At 40.2% G+C, this 19,808-nt stretch overlaps 2 protein-coding genes across 2 annotated transcripts in view; one reads left to right on the top strand and one right to left on the bottom strand.

Annotated features, from left to right (window-relative positions):
- LOC126372471 (breast cancer anti-estrogen resistance protein 1) overlaps positions 1-9,057 on the top strand; it is a 17,928-nt gene extending 8,871 nt beyond the window's left edge. The window contains exons 5-9 of the mRNA XM_050018251.1: positions 2,845-3,031; positions 3,497-3,737; positions 3,974-4,142; positions 4,563-4,786; positions 4,949-9,057. Coding sequence (XP_049874208.1) covers positions 2,845-3,031; positions 3,497-3,737; positions 3,974-4,142; positions 4,563-4,786; positions 4,949-5,279 — 1,152 coding nt within the window. The 3' untranslated portion in view covers positions 5,280-9,057. The remainder of the gene's footprint in view (positions 1-2,844; positions 3,032-3,496; positions 3,738-3,973; positions 4,143-4,562; positions 4,787-4,948) is intronic.
- LOC126372502 (myb/SANT-like DNA-binding domain-containing protein 3) lies at positions 8,974-19,808 on the bottom strand. The gene is made up of 9 exons (XM_050018300.1): positions 19,211-19,808; positions 18,753-19,126; positions 18,454-18,528; positions 18,046-18,067; positions 13,966-14,101; positions 13,575-13,739; positions 12,110-12,278; positions 10,879-10,979; positions 8,974-10,476 (listed from the first exon to the last, which is right to left on the bottom strand). The coding sequence occupies exons 1-9, from the start codon at positions 19,246-19,248 to the stop codon at positions 10,264-10,266; spliced, it is 1,293 nt and encodes a 430-aa protein (XP_049874257.1). The 5' UTR covers positions 19,249-19,808; the 3' UTR covers positions 8,974-10,263.

The raw sequence follows: 19,808 nt of genomic DNA, 5'->3' as shown, positions 1-19,808 counted from the left end.
GGGGTGCCATCTAAGAGGTAAGTTGCATTAATTGGCTTATTTTTTCTAGTAAATGTAATAGACAAACATTTGCGTGAGTTAAGGCTCATACCATTCAAAATACACCATTCTTTAATGTTATCTAGATCCTTTTGTAGTAGTTCAGTATCAGATGGAGTTTTTATTGTTTTATACAACTTGAGATCATCAGCAAAAAGAGAAGCTTTACTATTTTGTATACGTATTGGGATATCATTAATGAATATGAGGAAGAGAATAGGACCTAAGTGAGAGCCTTGAGGGACGCCTGAGTCAGCGTAGTACACTGTGGATTCATATCCGTTTACAGCAACTATTTGAGGTCTTTTTAATAAATATGAACTGAACCAATCCAACAGAGACCCTCCAATACCGCTGTGGTTAAGTTTTTCCAATAAGACTGCATGATTAACTTTGTCGAAAGCGTTACTGAAATCCGTGTATATAGTATCAACTTGTAGGCCTCGATCTACCTCACGGGATATATCTGACACTATCGAAACTAGGTTAGTTTCTACTGACCTACCTCTCCTAAAACCATGTTGAAGTTCCGATAAATCATTTGCAACGTGATTGTAGAGGTAAGGATACAACAATGACTCGAATAATTTAGAAAAGCACGACAAAATAGAAATAGGCCTATAATTTTTAACGTTAGAGCGATCAGATTTCTTATGTATCGGAAGTATTCTAGCTCTTTTCCATTCATCGGGAAATAGGCCGTCTTGCAATGACCGATTAAAAATAATGGTCAACGGAAGTGTAATAGCTAATCTGCAACGTTTCACAAATAAGGGCGGTATATTGTCTGGACCAGAGCCTTTATGTATATTAAGATGTTTAATTGCTGCGGATACCTCTGCCTCCCTAAACTTTACCACTGAGATGCACTTATCTGATACTAAACCTGATGTATAACTGGCAGCGACGTCCGTACTGTAAACAGATGAGAAATGGCTGGCAAAAAGATTTGCAATATCTGTCCCTGTGGAAACTACAACATCATCCGATTTCATTTCAGCTGGAAATGTCGAACGGCCTTTGCGCTTGTCTTTTATATAACGCCAGAATACATTTGGGTTTTTGCGTATATTGCTTTCCATGCTATTTTTATATTCATTTTCACAAATGCTCATCAGCTTGTGACAGCGTTCTCTAAGTAAGTCATATTCTATTTTATCACGCGGATTGCCAAACTTACGATATCTAGCACGAATTTTCCCCTTATGGTGCAAACAGTTTATAAGCTTTTTATTGAACCATACAGGATATTTTGAAGATCTGGGTCGCCTCTTTGGTACTGTTTTATCGATTACATTATTCAGTGTAGTATAAAATGCTAAAACCATTTGATTGATATTGTCACAATTATTGAATATATCCTGCCAGCGAACGCAAAACAACTCAGTCACAATTAAGTTATAGTTCGCCTTATAAAAGTTGTAATCGATGCGGTCACATGGACGAAGACTCGAAACATTATTATTATCATTTTGTAGCGGTACATTTACTATTATGCCAGGGTGGTGAGTATCCAGTATGCTTAAAAGATCTAATGATTCAGAAACACTTACGCCATCCATATTACTAATTACGAGATCCAAAATTCTACCTTCATCATTACGAATATAATTCGCCTGATACAAGTTATTTAACGCAATAAAATCAACCAATGAAAATCCTGTATCTTTTTTATCATAATTCTTTGGAGTAGTGTATGAACAATCACCCAGAAGGCTCCAATCAATAAAGTAAAGATTAAAATCACCTAATATCATAACTGCGTCCATGTTATTATTATTCATCATTATGTCTACGTTATCCAAGAACATCTGCTGCCTTTCTAAATTGGCTGGTGATGGTAAGTAAACTGCACATATAAAAATATTAAATTGGCGATTGTTTATTAATAGTTTAACATTCACCCAAAGGTCCTCGCAGCCGCTTTCCCAGCTTTGTACTCGAGAGGATGGAAATTCCCGAGAAACTGCAATCATGACACCGCCACCATCCAATTTAGAGCTGTTGGAGTAGTCACGATCTCTGCGATACACCAGATATCGTGAGTCAATAAACTCACTATCAGAAACACTAGAGTTTAGCCAAGTTTCAGTAAAAACAATAATTTTATAGTCATTAGTTAAGATATTTTTGAAAATTTCGCTGGTTTTAGTTCTTATTCCACGCACGTTTTGATAATAAATATCGAATGTAAAGCCGTTAATCCACACCATTCACTGACACTAGTTAAATCAATTACTTCATCAATTTTAAACTGTCTTTGCTACGGATGAGTATAAATTCGCTGAATTCGTCCTTCCTGGTAAAGATTCGACCGTTACGTATCCAAGTGAACCTATATCCCATCTCCTTTGCCTTAATACGTGCAGCTGCATGTAGAGCTTTGTTTGCAGGTGACAAATGTTCGCTTACGTATACTGGTTGACGGCGTCCACCCATGCCTAGATGTTGAGAGCTGAGTTTATCATTTGAGTTCTTCTTATTAATAAAAGTCTACGGCAAGCACATCTTTTGAGAACCTAAAACCACTTCACATTCAGTATAAAAAGTAATGAGATTGCTAACACCATTATAAAATTATTACTGTAGTGTCTTACCATGGTAATCGGTACCAATGGGTTTGGGTAACAAATAACAAGTATACATTGGTACTTTGGTTATGCACAGCACGCAATGTTGATAACACGTCCGTTCCTCATCGGCGGTAAGCTTATACTGACCTGACAGTGCTGCCCCCACCACTTAGCATACGTTTATTGGTCAACACAATTACGAACAATCTCTAAAACTTTTTTCACTTCTCAGGAGGAAGCATCAGCAGCAGTATCAAGACTACTCTCGTACGTGACGCCCGGGTGGCGGCGGCGCGGGGCGCTGCGGCCGCGAGTGTTGGACGTGCGCGTGGCTGGAGCAAGACTGCGGGCGGCGCTGCATGACTTGGCAGTGTTCGCTGATGCCACGCTTGCTAACGCGCACGATGCGCAAGATAAAGGTTGGTTGTAGCTTTCTTCAATACTTACGTCTTCGATGAATCCTGACACCAGGGTACACCTCACAGCACAGCTCACACGACTGAAGTTAGTTTTATGTCTCAGTATTCCATAGGCTTTATTCTCTCTGGCCAGAACTGCGCCATATTCTCATAAGTTTCCCAAGTTTTAATTGCACTGGTTGTTTTGGTACACCAAGATTATAGTCTGGAGAAGAGGCTATAAGTAGTCTAGCTAAGACTCCTATGCTAATTTCACATGAAAGACCAAATCTCACCACAGTCAAATCTTCAGAAAGCGACATTTTTCGAAAGATGTATTTTACAAATACTTGGAGCATAGAAGTGCAACCGACTCTAGACATAAGTGTAGTACAGACGAAGGTAATTTAATTTCTTCTTACTGTTCTCTTTCAATCTTCTACTCAACACCACATCGACCCAAACTAATTTAAAATCCCTTTGCAGGTATCGCAGTAAAGCTACGCCCGCTAGTCAAAGCGCTGAAGGACGCGGAACGCATCACGCACGAAGCTACGAGCGCGCTGGACGCGGGAGATTGGGCACCGGAGAGACTAGAGAGAGACAGAGAGCCCACAGACGGGACGCAAGACGCGCTGGATCAGCTGGTGGCGTGTGCGCGGTCGCTGACAGAAGACGTGCGGAGAGCCGCCTCGTTCATACAGGGAAATGCGTCGTTACTATTTAGGTGAGACGTTTGGTCTGGTGTGTGTGTGTGACAGTGCCAAGAGTATGGAGTACTTACTTTAACTTTCGCTTGTAACAAAATTTGTACTTTGTAGTCGCCTAGATATATACTAATGTAGTCTGGAAACTTGTGTAGCGGTTAACGGTTGTATATGTGAACAGAAGGGCTTTATAAGCTGAATTAGATGGTTGAAAAGAAAACAATTGGTGAATAATGATGTCTTGTTGACATTGCAGACGATCAGCGATAGTGCCAGAACACGAGTGGACGGAAGAGTATGACTACGTGCGATTGGAGTCGCGGACGGCGGTCGGCCGACGCAACGCGGAGATACGCGCCGCGCTACCTGACAAGCTGCGAGCGTCCTTCGACGCGCTCGTACGAGACGCCGACCACGCTGGCGAGGTTCGTTAATAATTTGTGGTATTAGGACTGGTCACTAGGTGGCAAAAGCGCTCTCGTAACGGGGGTACCTAAAAATCGTAGCAGAGGAAGACTTAAAAAGGGTCTGACGCAGAATGTGCACTTCGCATAATGTACACTCGATAAAAAACGCACATTTCGCATTTGGTGCACTTCTCAAAATGCGCACTTAGCAAGAAAGTGGTTAGACTATTTGGATCCTCGGTCGGTCAGAAACCTAACAGTACAGTGATTTGAAATGAGCCACATTGGAACAGCTCGGTGGAGGATGTTCTGTATCCTCTAAAAGAGAAGATTTGAAAATACATGTTCAGATCCTGTTGATATTGTATTAGGTACAACAACAATCCATCCATTCAAATTCATTGTTGCCCAACTAACAAAGAATGTTCTTCCAATCAGGTGAGCGCAGTAGCTGCGGCGACTCGCCTCCCTCCCGATGACCGCCAGCTGGCTGCGTTCTACGCAGCGCAGACAGCCACTTATGGAGCACATCTGTCTACCGCCGTGGAAGCGTTCCTCAGAACTATAGAGATGGGACAACCGCCCGATGTGTTCCTAGCGCACGGGAAGTTTGTTGTGCTCAGCGCGCACAGGATAGTCCATGTTGGCGATACTGTTCATAGGTTTGTATTGTTGGATATTTTATGTCATTTTGCGTATTTAAAGTGTAAGAGAATTCTTACTTTTATGCTAAGACATCAGAAAGCATTTTCTTTCAAGAAGGAATTAGATTAAGTTGTTAAAACGTGTCGACAAAAATACTTATAAGATTATTTTCTTTTTAGGAGCGCTCAACACGCCGGTCTAAAAGCGAGAGCTCTCCGATGTTCCGACGCACTATCGGACGCTTTAGCCGCAACGGTCGCGAAAACGAAAGCAGCCGCGCAACAGTTCCCTTGCGCCAGCGCCGTGGCAGAGATGGCAGAGGCTGCCCGAACGTTAGCGGCCCGCGCGATGGAGCTGCGACGAACACTCGTCCGCGCCTGCGACCCCCCCGCGGCAGACACCCCGCTCACCCCCGCCACGGCCGTGCCCCCCTCGCTCCCCACCACGCCGCTCACCCCCCTCACCCCGCACAACTCCGGCATGCCCAACATCGCGACCCTACAGATATAAACCTAACAAAACGCGCCGATGTCGCGCCTGGTCTTATGATGAAATGAGGGTAGTTGCACTCGTAATTATAGTTGGGTTTGGCGACGATAAACATCGAATTTTTTAGAGTTGGATTTTTGATTGGATGGAGTATTTTAGGTGCGATGAGAAAGAGTAAGCTTCTCAAGATGGAATGTTAGTGACGGATGGGTTTGCTCAACTATAGGGACGATGTACGATGTTTGTACATAGAGCGGTGACTGCTGTGTATTATAATTGAAGATCGTACACCGGGACGAAATCCTGGGCGATACGAGGCGTATCTGCGGAAGGGCGATGAATACATTGTTCGGCCGGACCACATCCCAGTGTGACAACCGGGAGCCGAGTAGTATTCTGAAGCACGAATCCTATCACAGATCGGTCGTGCACACATTACCAAAGAAAGCTGAGATAGGTAGTACGATACATCAACATGACTGCCACTACGGACGAATAAACTGTAACCAAGTTTCTATTAAATGTTAGCGTATATATAGATACAATAAATTGAAGGCTGCCATTTACAACATTTTCTTTTGAACGATTTTAAGACAGGGCTGGATTTAGACGTTGATGTTTTGCAAGTAGAATCAGGGAGGCGACGTGCAGTATTAAGAAAGAATTACATCGCCGGTATTATTTATGATTCCCTCCATGGGATACTAAGCCGGCCCTGGAACATAATACAATCAGAATAGCAGGGTATCTTCATAGTAAGTTATAAATACGCACACAAATTCACACAGTAACAAATTATCAGTCAATGTGGACTGTCAGAAGTGAGTGTGTCTTTGTGTACATGTTTATAAGTATACATTATGTAAAACGCTTTTGAAGAATGTATATGAAGATAGATAAAAGTAGTGCCTATAGACCAAGCAAGATAAGTCGCATAGACCATACCTTGTACAGTCATGAGCAATATCATGTACCCACTTTAGAACCCTGTCGCACTATCATATTTGACATTTAATGACACGTACGGTTTAATTTGTCAAAAAAGTTAATGTGACATGGTTTCAAAATGTATGCATATTGGTACTCGTGACCGTACGTAGGTAATATTTTAATCGCGTGCAAGGAGTCATTTTCCAAAATGACTAGGCACTATGTCATAAACATGACAACTGTAAATTACAATTCATTGTAGGTACAGCCAACGTCGTAACATGAGCTACTTAACATTGTTCTAAAATGTTTGTAACTCATGTTAGTGCACTGATTTGTACATTACCAAGCATCTTTTATTTGAAATATTTTGTTGCATTGTAATCTACATTGTAATGTTTATGCAATATGGCCGTCTATGCTATGGTTACGGCCTCAAACCATCAGTTACAGTCATGAGCAATATAATGTACCCACTTTAGGACTCTGTTGCACTAACATATTTGACATTTAGTGAGACTTACAGTTCAATTTGTCAAAAAAGTTAGGTACCAAAGTGTATACATATTAATGCTCGTGACCGTACAACCCTTACTAATCTGAATGTACTAAGCCTGAATTCCGCGAATAGTAAAGCAACTTTTGAATTGCTGGATGCTCATTTTGCAGTAGTGAGTTGAGTTGTCCGTCCAGTTTTATACAATTTTGCAACAATATCTTAACTATAGATGTGTACGTGTGATTTTTATAAGACCGTTGGTCGTGTAGTTTAGCTATCAACTGACTGTGACGATGTATGAGCATTGTATGACGCCGTTTGGGACGTTCAGTGAACAAAACTTACAAATAATAAAACATATTGGCGCCGATTCGGGCAATAATCAACTTAATTTGAACAGGACTAAAACTAGCTCTATCTCCTTCTTGCACTCATTGTAAGTGAAAGACGGCACTAGTTTAAAAGCTAGACAATGTAAAAGTCGGTTAAGTCTGTGTCAGCCAGAATTGGATAGTTTCCTAGGTCAAAGATAAATTATGAAATAATTTTTCTATTTAACCTATTTATGAATTTTAATAAAGAAAAATATAATAATAAATGCGACATTTTGTCACGTTTTTCTATGACGTCACAGGTTGCTTTTTCACACAAATTAATATAATAATAATAATTTCGTGATTTGACTAGTTGGAAACTACCTAATTGGCAAGTATAGTCCCGCTAAAATGACGCATTACAAGGGAACTTCATGTAAAGGCTATAGAACACTGTCGCATTAACACATTTGACAATTATTGAGACATTGGATTCAATTCGTGTAATAAGTTAAAGCGACATGGTTACACATGTTTTATTATTTGTGATTTCTATGACGTGTTTACTTAGTATAACTCATCGTTATATCAGAGTTCGTGATTCATCTGTGTTGTTTCATCCGACATCGACATAAGGGGGTTTAAATGGCCACATCGAAGCAATTCATCTAAAAAAGCAGTATTGCTATTTGTCATTTATTTGCATTGCGCACTTAGTTTTATATGCGCAAATGTCAAATTGCAATATTGCTTTTTTAGATGAATCGCTTCGATGTGGCGTTTTAACCCCCCAGAACTAATGTTACTTATATTAAAAATACCTAATTTCAATGTTCCTCGAACTGGTGTCGAAAACATATTGATAAGAAGTACTTACTAAAGATAAAACCAATTACTAAAGATTAAAGGCAAAGTATATGTGAAACTGTTCAAAATGTTAGACAAAATAATCACAAGATTAATCTACTCAACTACTGAAGCAGTGATGTAATCATATCTTAAAAGGTTAACATATACTTGGCTATCATAAAAATACGGTTATTATTGAAAACAATCGAAAATATTAAAAAAAATATACGGTCGAATTGACAACCTGCACCTTTTATGAAGTCGGTAAAAATGTAAATTAATTTGTTTGTGACAATTTTAGTGAGAAGTATGATTTTACAAAAGCTTTTTTACTTCCAAAGTTTTTACGTCCCCCCCCCCCCCCACTAGATACTTTATACGTGTTAGTAGTTTCATTAGTGTCTGTAAAAAGACTACCAATTGGTTTTAGCTTCAAAATTTATGGGGTTTAGAAATAAAATAAAACAATTATGTACCAGGAGGTACACAAAATCGTACTTAAAAACCCGAATTCCGGCTAAACCCCACGTATTTCGAGAAAGTCACCAAAGAACAAAAATATCAACTCGCTAAGACGCTTCGAATGAGATATGTCTGGAATCTGTTGGTTGAAACAATGATATACCAGAAGGTACCCAAAATCATACTTAAAAACCCGAATTCCGGTTAAACCCCGGGTATTTCGAGAAAGCCACCATAGAACAAGAATATCAACTCGCTAAGACGCTTCGAATGAGATATCTTTTGATGGAGGGGGACGTTTTGACTCATCGTCCTTTAACTGTTTATTCCAAGAGAAAACATGATAAGAAATCAACAACATATCTTCCAATTGCAAGACTGCTTTCAATAATAACAGTGGCGCTCATAGAACTGACACTCAACGATAGCAATATGCTCAATTTTACTAAACTATGTCGAAGCTCATCTTTATTCTGTGGCTTGTCGTTACTTAACCTTAATACCGTAGCATGTATGTACGTACCTACATTTTGTACTTTATACGAGTAGATGTAGGACCGTATCAGTGTAAAAAGCGTACTGTATATTAGCTAGGTACATGTAATATATTCCATAGACGTCGTAGAGTAGTTAGGTATAGATGAAATTGTACAAATGCATATTAAATATAATAATTTTAATATTGAATTGTAATTTAATCATCTGTAAAACGCAATCAAGTAAAATATACAAATTTTCGTATCTATTCGTTTCGTATTTATTTCTCAATCTCTAATTGTACAGGAAATAGGATAAAATGTGGACTAGTAAGTATTGTTACATTGCTTAAAAAGTTTAAATTCGACTTTTATAAACTCAAACCTAAAATATAATTAAATTAAAACTTATATTACTATCACAGTGGAGAGAGATAAATTATTACAACAGATGCTTCGAATACTCTTAACTATTATTCTACAACAAACATCCAATTGATCGCTTTAACAAAGTATGTTCTTTTAAAGTGTAGTGTGGGGCAAATATAAAAAATTAAAATGCATATATTGGCCCCGATTACTGCTGACACCTCCTAATTTTATTTTAAGTTATACCTGTCATTTTCTTATTCGCCGATAATCGACAACTGTTAATTTAAATGAATTACCCGGGCGAATAAAATAGGCATCTCGCTGGTATGCAACTCGTTTGACGTGTGCTGTCAACTAAATTCTGTCAGTTCATTGGCCAATATAAAAAATTGGGAGGGTTTCTAAATTCCTGCCTAAAATTAACTGTGTTCCATAAATTTTATGCCTTGTTCGGTGGATAAGAAAATGACAGGTATAACTTAAATAAAATAATAATATTAGATGGTGTCTACGGGAATCAGCACCATTATATTTATAATAAATGTTTCTTTCTTTTTTTCCATTATAATTATAAAATAACATTTGTAACATCAATCGCTGATTGACGAAGCAACTTTCAATATAATCTTATTCCCTTCATCTGTATGAGTTGGTGAATTTGTAGTCACTTCCAGACGTTAGTACGTAGCGACCGATTTAATAAAAAAGAGTAAGAGATGTTTGTACTCGAGAAGACCAAACTGGGAATTCGCATAACTTCGAACTCTCTACTAAGCGAATTCGTAGGAATTCGACTCGCGCGTATAATGTGCGTTATAAACACGCAGGAAGCATTCTAACTATCCAAGTACGCATACTGGGTGCGTTTTGGTCATGAATATGCAATAATTTGTACGTACACGCACGCAAAAGCCGAATTCGTACGAAACCGCATCCAAAGTGCGACCGGCCAATGTGTTTCAATGTAAAATGTAACATAATCGATCTACCTACCTACATTTAGGAACTCCTCATAACCTCAATCCGCAGTGGAGCAGTGGGCACACCTTTACTGGGTGATTGAGACGAGGCCTGTGCCCAGTAATGGGACGTGTACAGGGTGTTTAAGTGTTGATAGTGAGGCACTGGTCGAGGTAGAGCTGCGCGCGCGCCTCGCTGGGCGGGAAGTGCAGCGCGGGGTGGCGCGGCGGCAGGCGCGCGGCGGCCGCCGCCGCCTCGAGGCGCGCCGCGCGCAGCCGTAGCGCCGTCTCTGTCGCACGCGCAGCCCGCGCCGATGACTCCTCTTGCATCGCTTCTTCTATTCGCTTTCTCTCTAGCTGAAAGTTGAAATAGTCCGGAATAATTTTAAAACGTATTTCATAACTATTCTACTTGTTTTTATTTATAGGTTGCCTATGGGAAGAGATTACTACTTAGCAATAGTAGTGCAATAAACTATTTGTTTTGTTATGTTATGCGCTTGTGTTATGTTGTAATAAAAATATATAAATAAAAATGTTATTTCATAAATCTTAAACAGTGATCATGTCGTAGAAAACCAATGGATCGCCAGCTCCTGTGTAATGCAATGAACTAACTTTAAAGATGATATGTTGATCACTCAGTTCATCTTATCTTTTTAGGATACCAAGAAGGTACAAGTTGTAATAGAGAGGGACCATACGCGTGAGTACGTTTTGTACATAGATTGAGTGAAAGAAGAAACCGTACTATCTCACCTTAGCAGTTTCTAATTGGTAATTGAGTAACTCCATTTTTAGTTTGACAACTTCTTTATGTTCAGAATAGTTCCATTGGAAAGACCCCATGTGAGTGGAACCTGCAAACAAAGTAACAATAGTAAACGAAGGAAAATCTTTACAGCATAACTGTATTGGTTTTGAGGAATATTCTGAAGAATAAATATTTTTAAGTAACATTAGTACCCAATATAGATAGATGGTGCCGGCGTCGACTTAGGCCTCAAAATGGATGACAGCGGGGGCGGCGCGGCGCGGGGAGCGGCGCGGCGGCCGCTGTTCCGTTTTCGATGCCGCCAGCGGCCAAATCGCGCGGTGTTGCGCCGGTATAGAATTGTGTCTCAAATCAACGCGATGTCGAAACGGCGACAACACATTTTCGACTGTAGTTCTTTTGTTTCGTGCGATTTATTATGGGCAAAAGAAGATCTGAATCAACAAAGAACAAAGGAAACAAAAAGGCGAGTTTCAAACGCAGAGACACCGCTCGACTAGAGCGCACCGATCCGCTCGCCGCGCCGCTGCCATCGAGAACACTTCAATATAAATCTTAGCATTTGAACGCGCCGCTCGCCGCACCGCCGCCGCCGCCGCCGCGCCGCCGCCGCTGTCATCCAGTTTGAGGCATTAATGACGATACATAAATCGAAAGTATATCGCATGGACAGGAGGACCGGTGGTGTAATCGTTAACACGCTCGTATCGGCTTGCAGATTCAAGTCAAGACCGATTCAGAAAAAAATATTTCAATTAAAATTTTCCCTTTGTGCTTGCTTAGGGACACCTAATCATGGGTAAGTGCTATAATAACAAAAATCATTCGAGGAACGTAGCCTGGAAAGTCAATCATTATAATGTTATTTGACATTCTTCAAGACAAAGAAACGGATGGACACTAGTCAGGAAAGCAGACTAGTTAACCAATAAGATGCATGTATGAGGAGCTCAGTGGCGCAGCGGTAAACGCGCTCGGTCTGCGATTGTTGAAGGATGGGTGACCACAAAAAAAAAGTTTTCATCTCGTGCTCCTCCGTGCTTCGGAAGGCACCTTAAGCCGTTGGTCCCGGCTGCATTAGCAGTCGTTAATAACTATCAATCTGCACTGGTCCCGCGTGGTGGTTTAAGGCCCGATCTCCCTATCCATCCATAAGGAAGGCCCGTGCCCCAGCAGTGGGGGTTAATGGGCTGATGATGATGGTGATGTTCTTACCTATTCCAGAGTCTCCATTTAGTACTGAACTGAGCGGATCATGTGGGACCTCAACATAATTGTTAGGTTTGTGTCCATTGTACTGCACATCATTATCGCTTTCATGGTTGTTGTAGTCATCAGAGTCTGCATTCATTTTGTCTTCAAACAGGGGTTCTTTTTTAATGTCCTGTAAATAAAAAATAAGTAACCATACTTGAGGAGCACCGATTAGGTAGGTGGACCAGGTCAAGTACACATATTTTATGATATATCATGCTTGATATCACATTAAGACTGATGTAAGGCATAGTATAATGCTAAGTAGCATTGTGTTATTCAGGGGTTGATGACCTTTGCTTTGCTGACTTGCACATGATTTTAAGTAACAATTATTTTTTTTTGAGCTAATGGTCCACTTCGTTAGGAATAGGTATGTAGTAAAATAAAATAATTATTCAGAAAGGGATAGCAACTGAAGTAAGGCAGAAAATCTTGAATATGGGCCATCTCTCCTAAACTGTAAATAATTGCTGTATATATGTATAGCACAAGACCGAACCCAGTGGAGGAAAATTTCATTTATTTATTTTGAGGAAGATTTACGACCATATACATTTTCTAACATAATAACCAGACAATAACTAAAGGCTAATTACAAGTCTCCACCTAATAGTGGCTAAGTTATTTACCCTTTTAATATAATCACAATCCTCAGCAATGAGGGAATGACAAGAAAGAAAGAAGAAATAAAAAATATTAATTAACTCTTTTGGGGCCTTAGCCAAGTTAACTTACACATCTTAAAAAAAAGTCATAAACAACCTATACACGTCCCACTGCCGGGCACAGGCCTCCTCTCAATCAACCGGAGGAGGTATGGAGCATTCTCCACCATGCTGCTCCACTGCGGGCTTACACACGATTTCGCAAAACGACAGTGACATATCAAGTGAACATATCTTCACATAACTGTCACTGTGGCTTTTCGAAATTGTTTGGAACTTGGCTAACGGAATTGGGCCGCGCAAACGCCAGGTTCGTCTGTACCAGCAGCTGTTACGGTTAATGTTTGATATTTTATAACCATACCCAAAGCGCACAAGACACTTCATACAAACAACCTAGCTTTACAAACACTACACATTGATATTATCAACACGCGCAACTGTGTGTGTGACATCTGAGGGTTGCCAATTACAAAAAACAATTTAACCATGATTATTTAGGTAGTTAGTACTACTTACGAAAGTTGCTTTTATAATAATTAGTTAATATTTATTTATTTACCAAATCATAAATAATACATTTTGAACAATGCAAGTTCACAATATAAATAAATAGGCCTTACTCAGAAAATTGCCATTTTATACATAGTATTATTCCTTATTTTTTGCCCAAAGTTAATGTGAACAAGGTTTTTGTGCTGCTGGACCAATAATATCGGCATCCTAAAGGGGTAAATCTGTATTTTCTTATAATTTACCTTTGAATTATCATCCCCAAATTTTTCGTGTTTTCTACGCTTGAGATCTTTGAAATAGTCCTTGAAGCCAACCTTCTTCGCCATAGTCTTCATGTTGCCAAACTTAGTTCTAAGGACTTTGGCTGAGCGCTTCTGTGGACTCAGCTTATTGTAGGAATTTGCAATCTGTGTGACATAACGACAAAATTAGGTGTAAACTGTAACTTTAGAAAACTGAGGTGTTCACTTACATATGACTTTATGTAAGTGACACAATCCCTAATTGGATCCACAAATATATATAAAAAAATACTTATATTATTCAATGCTTAATAAGGTTTTTCTTTTCAGTCAAGAAGTATTTTTTTTCGAAAAAAGTTTGTTTAGTGTTAAAATAAATTATAAAACTTACTCTGAACCAAGCATCATTCTTGAGTTCAATGGCCTTGCTACTTAGGTCCTTGGAGAAGACATGCTTCTTCTCCTTCTTGACACACTGCAGCAGGAGCCCGCACTCTTGTGGGGAGAAGTTCAAAGAGCGGGTAATTCTGGAATGTGAAAACACTAATGGTAAGGAGAATGTTCAATGTGCAATATTGTAAACATTATTTATTATTACATGGATTTTCCTGGTCAATAAAAATTATGAATGATAATGATAATAATAAAAAAGATAATAATAAAAAATAAGGGGAGTAAGGGGAGAACGGAAACAATAACATATCCGACCCAAATGTCAACCTCACCTGCACGCGCTGGTGGTTCGTATTGAATAACTGGCGGCGGCGGCTCGTGCAGTCGTCGTGGTGCTCCCTGCTGGACAACAGACGAGGCCCTGACGACCGAGTATCTGGCGGTATAACTAGACAACACTCATCACAGGACCAAATCCCTGTGAAGCGGAACCTAACATCCTTTCCGTGGGTTTTCCTGTCCTAGTAAGTACAGGTTTTTGTGCGTCAGATGGCAATCGGCACTGGACTAATAAACCCAAAAATCGCCACCCCCCACAAGAAAAGATGAATAGAAAAGTTTTGAGAGCGTATGTAGCTGATAGGGCGTCGCCGCAAAACGACGCGCAGACACATCGCCCTATATCTGCGACAAATATGCGAGGGCTACCGAGTCAAGGACGGGCTCGGTTAAAGACGCTAGTCCCAAATCAAAACTTAAAAGTCCGCTTCGCGACACTAAATGTCGGTTCACTAACAGGAAGGACGAAGGAACTTGCGGAGCTGTTCCACAGACGGAGAGTGGACATTGCGTGCCTACAAGAAACGAAATGGCGGGGAGCGCAAGCGCGGAATATTGGCGAGGGGTATAAAATGATGTACACAGGGTCATCTGAGGGTCGAAATGGTGTGGCTATAGTCGTCAGTCAGAATCACTTGGACAATATAGTGGAAGTTCAACGGGTAAATGATCGAATCATGTGTGTTAAGATTCTTATTGAAGGGGAAGTGGTTAACATGTTATCTGTCTATGCTCCACAAGTCGGTTGCAAAGATACCGTAAAGGAAGCTTTCTGGACTGCACTTGAGGATGTTCTACAGCAGATACCGAGTAGTGAAACATGTGTGATCGGTGGAGACTTAAATGGCCATATAGGTGCAAAATGTCACACATTCAGACGAGTACACGGAGGGCACGGATACGGTGCAACAAACGAAGCTGGAAAGACGATACTTGCTACTGCCATTGCCCACGAACTAGCCATCGTGAACAGTTTCTTCAGGAAGAAGCCGGAACACCTTATCACATACAAAAGTGGATCCCATAGTACCCAAATAGACTACCTGCTTACGAATCGGGCACACATCGGCCGAATAAGGAACTGCAAGGTAATACCCGACGAATGCGTTGTTTCACAGCATCGTATTGTAGTCATGGACATGATTTTTCGTCGACAATCAGTCTCAAAACCTCAAAGGGTGCCTGAAATCACAAAGTGGTGGCTACTGAAAGGTGAAAAGGCTGAACAATTTAACAGGGAACTAAAAAGCATGACTATAAACATGGAAAACGATGTGGACTCGATGTGGAGACAGTGTTACTCTCAAATGATGACGGCGGCTAATACAATCTTGGGTCGTACGAAATCGGGCAAGAGAACATCAAGAGAAACGTGGTGGTGGAGTGCGCCAGTACAGACAGCGTTGCAAGAAAAGAAACAAGCTTTTAAAGTCTGGCAGTCCACCAGGACACAGGAGGATAGAGATTCTTATAGGATAGTTAAGAAGAAGGCAAAGAAAACTGTAGCCATTGAGAGACGACGAGCATTAGGGGCACTGTACAATACACTGGAGAGTGGAGAGGGACAGAAGGAGATCTATAAACTGTCGAAGGCTCGGAACAAGGCAACGCAAGACCCAGCTAGAACTAGGATTGTCAAAGGCCAGGACGGCGCTATGTTGTACACAGATAAAGACATCTTGACAGCGTGGCACACCTATTACGAACAACTCTTGAACACAAGTACAAGAACAGTTGATCTTCCTGAAATGAGTAAAAACCTAGGTTTGATACCATTGACTACACCGCAGGAAGTAAAAATTGCCCTCAAAAAGATGTCCAACAAGAAGTCGCCCGGGCCAGATGGGATCCCCATAGAAGCCTGGAAGTGTCTGGGTGAAAAGGGTATCCATATCCTCACGCATTTGTTCTATAAGGCCATGATAACTGCAAAAATACCGGATGCATGGAGAACAAGCACCGTTGTTCCTCTTTACAAAGGAAAGGGCAGTAAATATGAGTGCAATAACTACCGGGGGATTAAATTAATGTGCCATACAATGAAGCTGTATGAACGAGTTATAGATGCTAGATTACGACAGGAGAGTTCCCTATCTACCAACCAGTATGGCTTCATACCAGGTGTATCCACCGTAGATCCAACGTTTGCAGTCAGCATGATTGTCCAGGAGTTTAGAGCTAAGAATAAGCCGCTATACGTTGCGTTCCTTGATATGGAAAAGGCATTTGACCGCGTTCCTCGACAGACAATCTGGTGGAGTCTTCGCAAAAAGAATATCCCAGAAAGGTACGTTGATATTATAGCCGACATGTACAGGGACGTTACTTCAGTGATCAGGACAACAGTTGGTCAGACTAAACCGATAGCAGTCACAGAAGGAGTACACCAAGGCTCTGTTCTGAGCCCATACCTATTTTGCTTGGTGATGGATGCTCTTACTGAGAATGCACAGTCTCTGGTACCTTGGACATTCATCTATGCTGATGATGTAGCGATATGTGCGACATCCCGAGGCGAAATTGACCATGCTTTAGGAGAATGGAAACGCCAGTTGCAGACAGGTGGCCTATTACTGAGTGTTTCAAAAACCCAGTACATGGTGTATAATGACCCATCTTCCATCAACAACCCTCTCATTATTGACGGACAACAAGTCACCAGGTGTGACGAATATAAATATTTGGGCACCATGTTACACTCGTCTGGCAACCTGGACACAAACATACAGCATCGGATAGCGGCAGCCTGGCTTAAATGGCGGGAAGTAACTGGTGTAACCTGTGACAAACGTATGCCCGTTAAGCTCAAAGGCTTAGTGTACAAGAGCATGATCAGGCCAGTCTTGACGTTTGGTAGTGAAACGTGGGCAGTAACGCAGCGCCAAGTCCAGACCATTCAAGTCGCTGAGATGAAAATGCTTAGGTGGATGTGCGGAGTGACGATGCTCGACAAAATCCGTAACGAATACGTGCGCGGCAGTCTCGGCGTACGCGACATCTCCGAAAAGCTACAAGAGAGCAGGCTCCGTTGGTTTGGGCACGTAAAAAGAAGACCTCCAGATTATGTGGGTAACGTTACAGCCAATCTAAACATACCAGGGCTTAGACCAAGAGGACGGCCAAAAACAAGATGGGCGGATGTGGTCAAAAAGGACCTGTGTATGTGCAATGTCTCCGAGAACGACACGTCCGATAGAGCGAAGTGGAAGAGAAGTACGAAGAAGGCAGACCCCACCATCAGATGGGAATAATAAATGCCAAGGAGAGAGAGAGAGAGAATGATAATAATAAAAAAACATTGGTTGCTTTTATTTCTAACAAAAAAGAGGCAGAAAAGGCAGTTTCTGAGCTGTCTCAAAGCTGTGCACATCTTCCTCGAAAATTCCCAGGTTCTTTTGTCAGTAGTATAATAAATAACAATGCATCAAATGTGATTAAAGTATTGCAACTGATTGTAAATAAAAAGAACAGAAAAAAAAATAAGTATACATATTTTATTCCTTTATTACATAAAGTGTGTTTTCGGCCAGGACTGTCTGTCTAGAGTTATTTATGTACATGTGTGAAGGGTAAGGGAATCTTTTCCTAATTAGTAGAGGTATATAAATAATTTGTAATAGTGTACTTTGTTCTTGTTATAACCTAAGAAGTCCAGACTTCCAGACACAATAGTTAAAAATGTAATAAAAAAAGGTTGTTTGGATGTTAAAAGACATTTGGTACAACCCTAAATACATACCTACTGTTTCTCTCATGTTCATCTGCAAACAAAACAAGACTTTCAATTAGAGATTGGTTGTCCAAAATAAGATGACCCATGCTTTGGAAGGCAGTTACTACTTAGATGTTTTTTTTTCCCTTTTTTTTGCGCGCAATCTATCACCCTTGGATAAGCACTTCTTGTGGTGTATAGGTATCATTTTAGGTAAGCGACCAGTGTCGCCAGTGACTTAGATGTAAGTATGTAGTTGTTATATGAGTCATGTCAGGGGCCTTTTTTATAGATTTTATTTATTTAATTCAGTAGCCAGGAGACAATACATACCTACATACAAAATATATGATAGACTACAATTTTGACTTTTGCATTTGGCTACCAGTATTGAAGTTACATTTAGAATTATAGAAATTAATAAACTAGTCTTACCTCCCTCTTCAGACTCAACACCTTCATCCCAGTATTTTGCAAAGCTGTTTGATGAATCCTTCTGCTCATCTATACCTACAATATTGAAGAAAAATTAATATAGTTACAAAATTAATAGAAATTGTGAATTTTTTAAGACCACTACCTAGGGTTTTTTTTTGTAGTATGGCTATCCTACCCTACCTAATACCACTGCCTCTCAGTACAAGTATCACCTGTTCCATCTTTTGTTTTCTCCCAGATGAAACAAACAATACTTCTATTTCTTTGAATAATTGTAATGACTTGAAGTATCTTACCATTAATATTATCTTCATCATCTAAGATATCCTGTGGAGTATCAATAGCACCTATATTGTCAGCCTCAGAGATCATCGCGACGACGCGAGCTTCCGCCGCATCCAGATCGTTGCAGCTGCTGTCCATTACATTCTTAGACAACTTCCTCGCATCTCTCTTCAAATTTTCCCACTTTACCCTCAAGCTGTCTGCGTTTCTAATATGTCCCAACTCTAAACTATTGAATTCCTTCGCTATTTTAGACCAAGTAGTTTCCTTAGCTTGGCACACCGCCGCTGTTATGGACTTGTTTAAAATAAAAAGTTTATATTTTTCTATCAAGTTTAATAGCGCGTTTATTTCCTCTTTACTAAAAGTTGGACTTCTATACCTCCTGAAAAATTAACAACGTCTAATAATTAAATACAATCTATATAGATATACGTATAATTCGTGCCAAAACCAAAAACGTACTTACGAAGTACACTGTTTGTTTTCTTGATTCGAGTCTTCCATAGTTTGTATGTAAAACGTAACCTAAATAAACCTAAATAAATTTACATCAGAAAGTAAACGATAATCAAATATCATGAAAACTTCACTAATTAGGTATTGAAATAAAAGTAATATTTAACTGAACACAGAAAACCGACGAGCAAGACTTTAAAACAATGATTTTTTTTTTTTTGTTTTGTTTTTCCCCGAAGGGTAAGGCAAAGGGAACTATGCCCATACAGCCATGTCTTACGTATTTTTTTTTCTTGATGATTAATGAAATGATGAAAGGTGATGATGATGAAACCTAAGCCCCCACCCTCGGAGTAGACTCCTACTCCGAACCCCAAACGAATTAACTCAAAAGTCCGCATAAACTTTTGAGTTATGAAGCGGCTTCCCGACACGAAGCGAAAATAGGCAGATACACTTTGTTTATTGAATACTCCAATATAATAACACTCGCGAATGTCTTCCGACTAACTTAATGCGATCATTAACCACAAAACACCACTTCGTATTAATTATTTAGATTACTCAATGAAGAAAGCAACTGTCCCGTTCCCGTCTCCCGCCGAAAA

This window comes from Pectinophora gossypiella, chromosome 14 (assembly GCF_024362695.1).
Source record: "Pectinophora gossypiella chromosome 14, ilPecGoss1.1, whole genome shotgun sequence".
In the NCBI taxonomy this organism is placed as follows: domain Eukaryota; kingdom Metazoa; phylum Arthropoda; class Insecta; order Lepidoptera; family Gelechiidae; genus Pectinophora; species Pectinophora gossypiella.
This window is presented reverse-complemented; position numbering and strand designations above follow the sequence as displayed.

Coding starts and splice junctions, on each gene's coding strand:
- LOC126372502 (XM_050018300.1), bottom strand. CDS start 19,248: ATGGAAGACTCGAATCAAGAAAACAAACAGTGTACTTC. Junction 18,529..18,752: donor TGATGAAGATAATATTAATG/GTAAGATACTTC, acceptor TCAATATTGTAG/GTATAGATGAGCAGAAGGAT. Junction 12,279..13,574: donor TTGGGGATGATAATTCAAAG/GTAAATTATAAG, acceptor TTTTATTTACAG/GACATTAAAAAAGAACCCCT.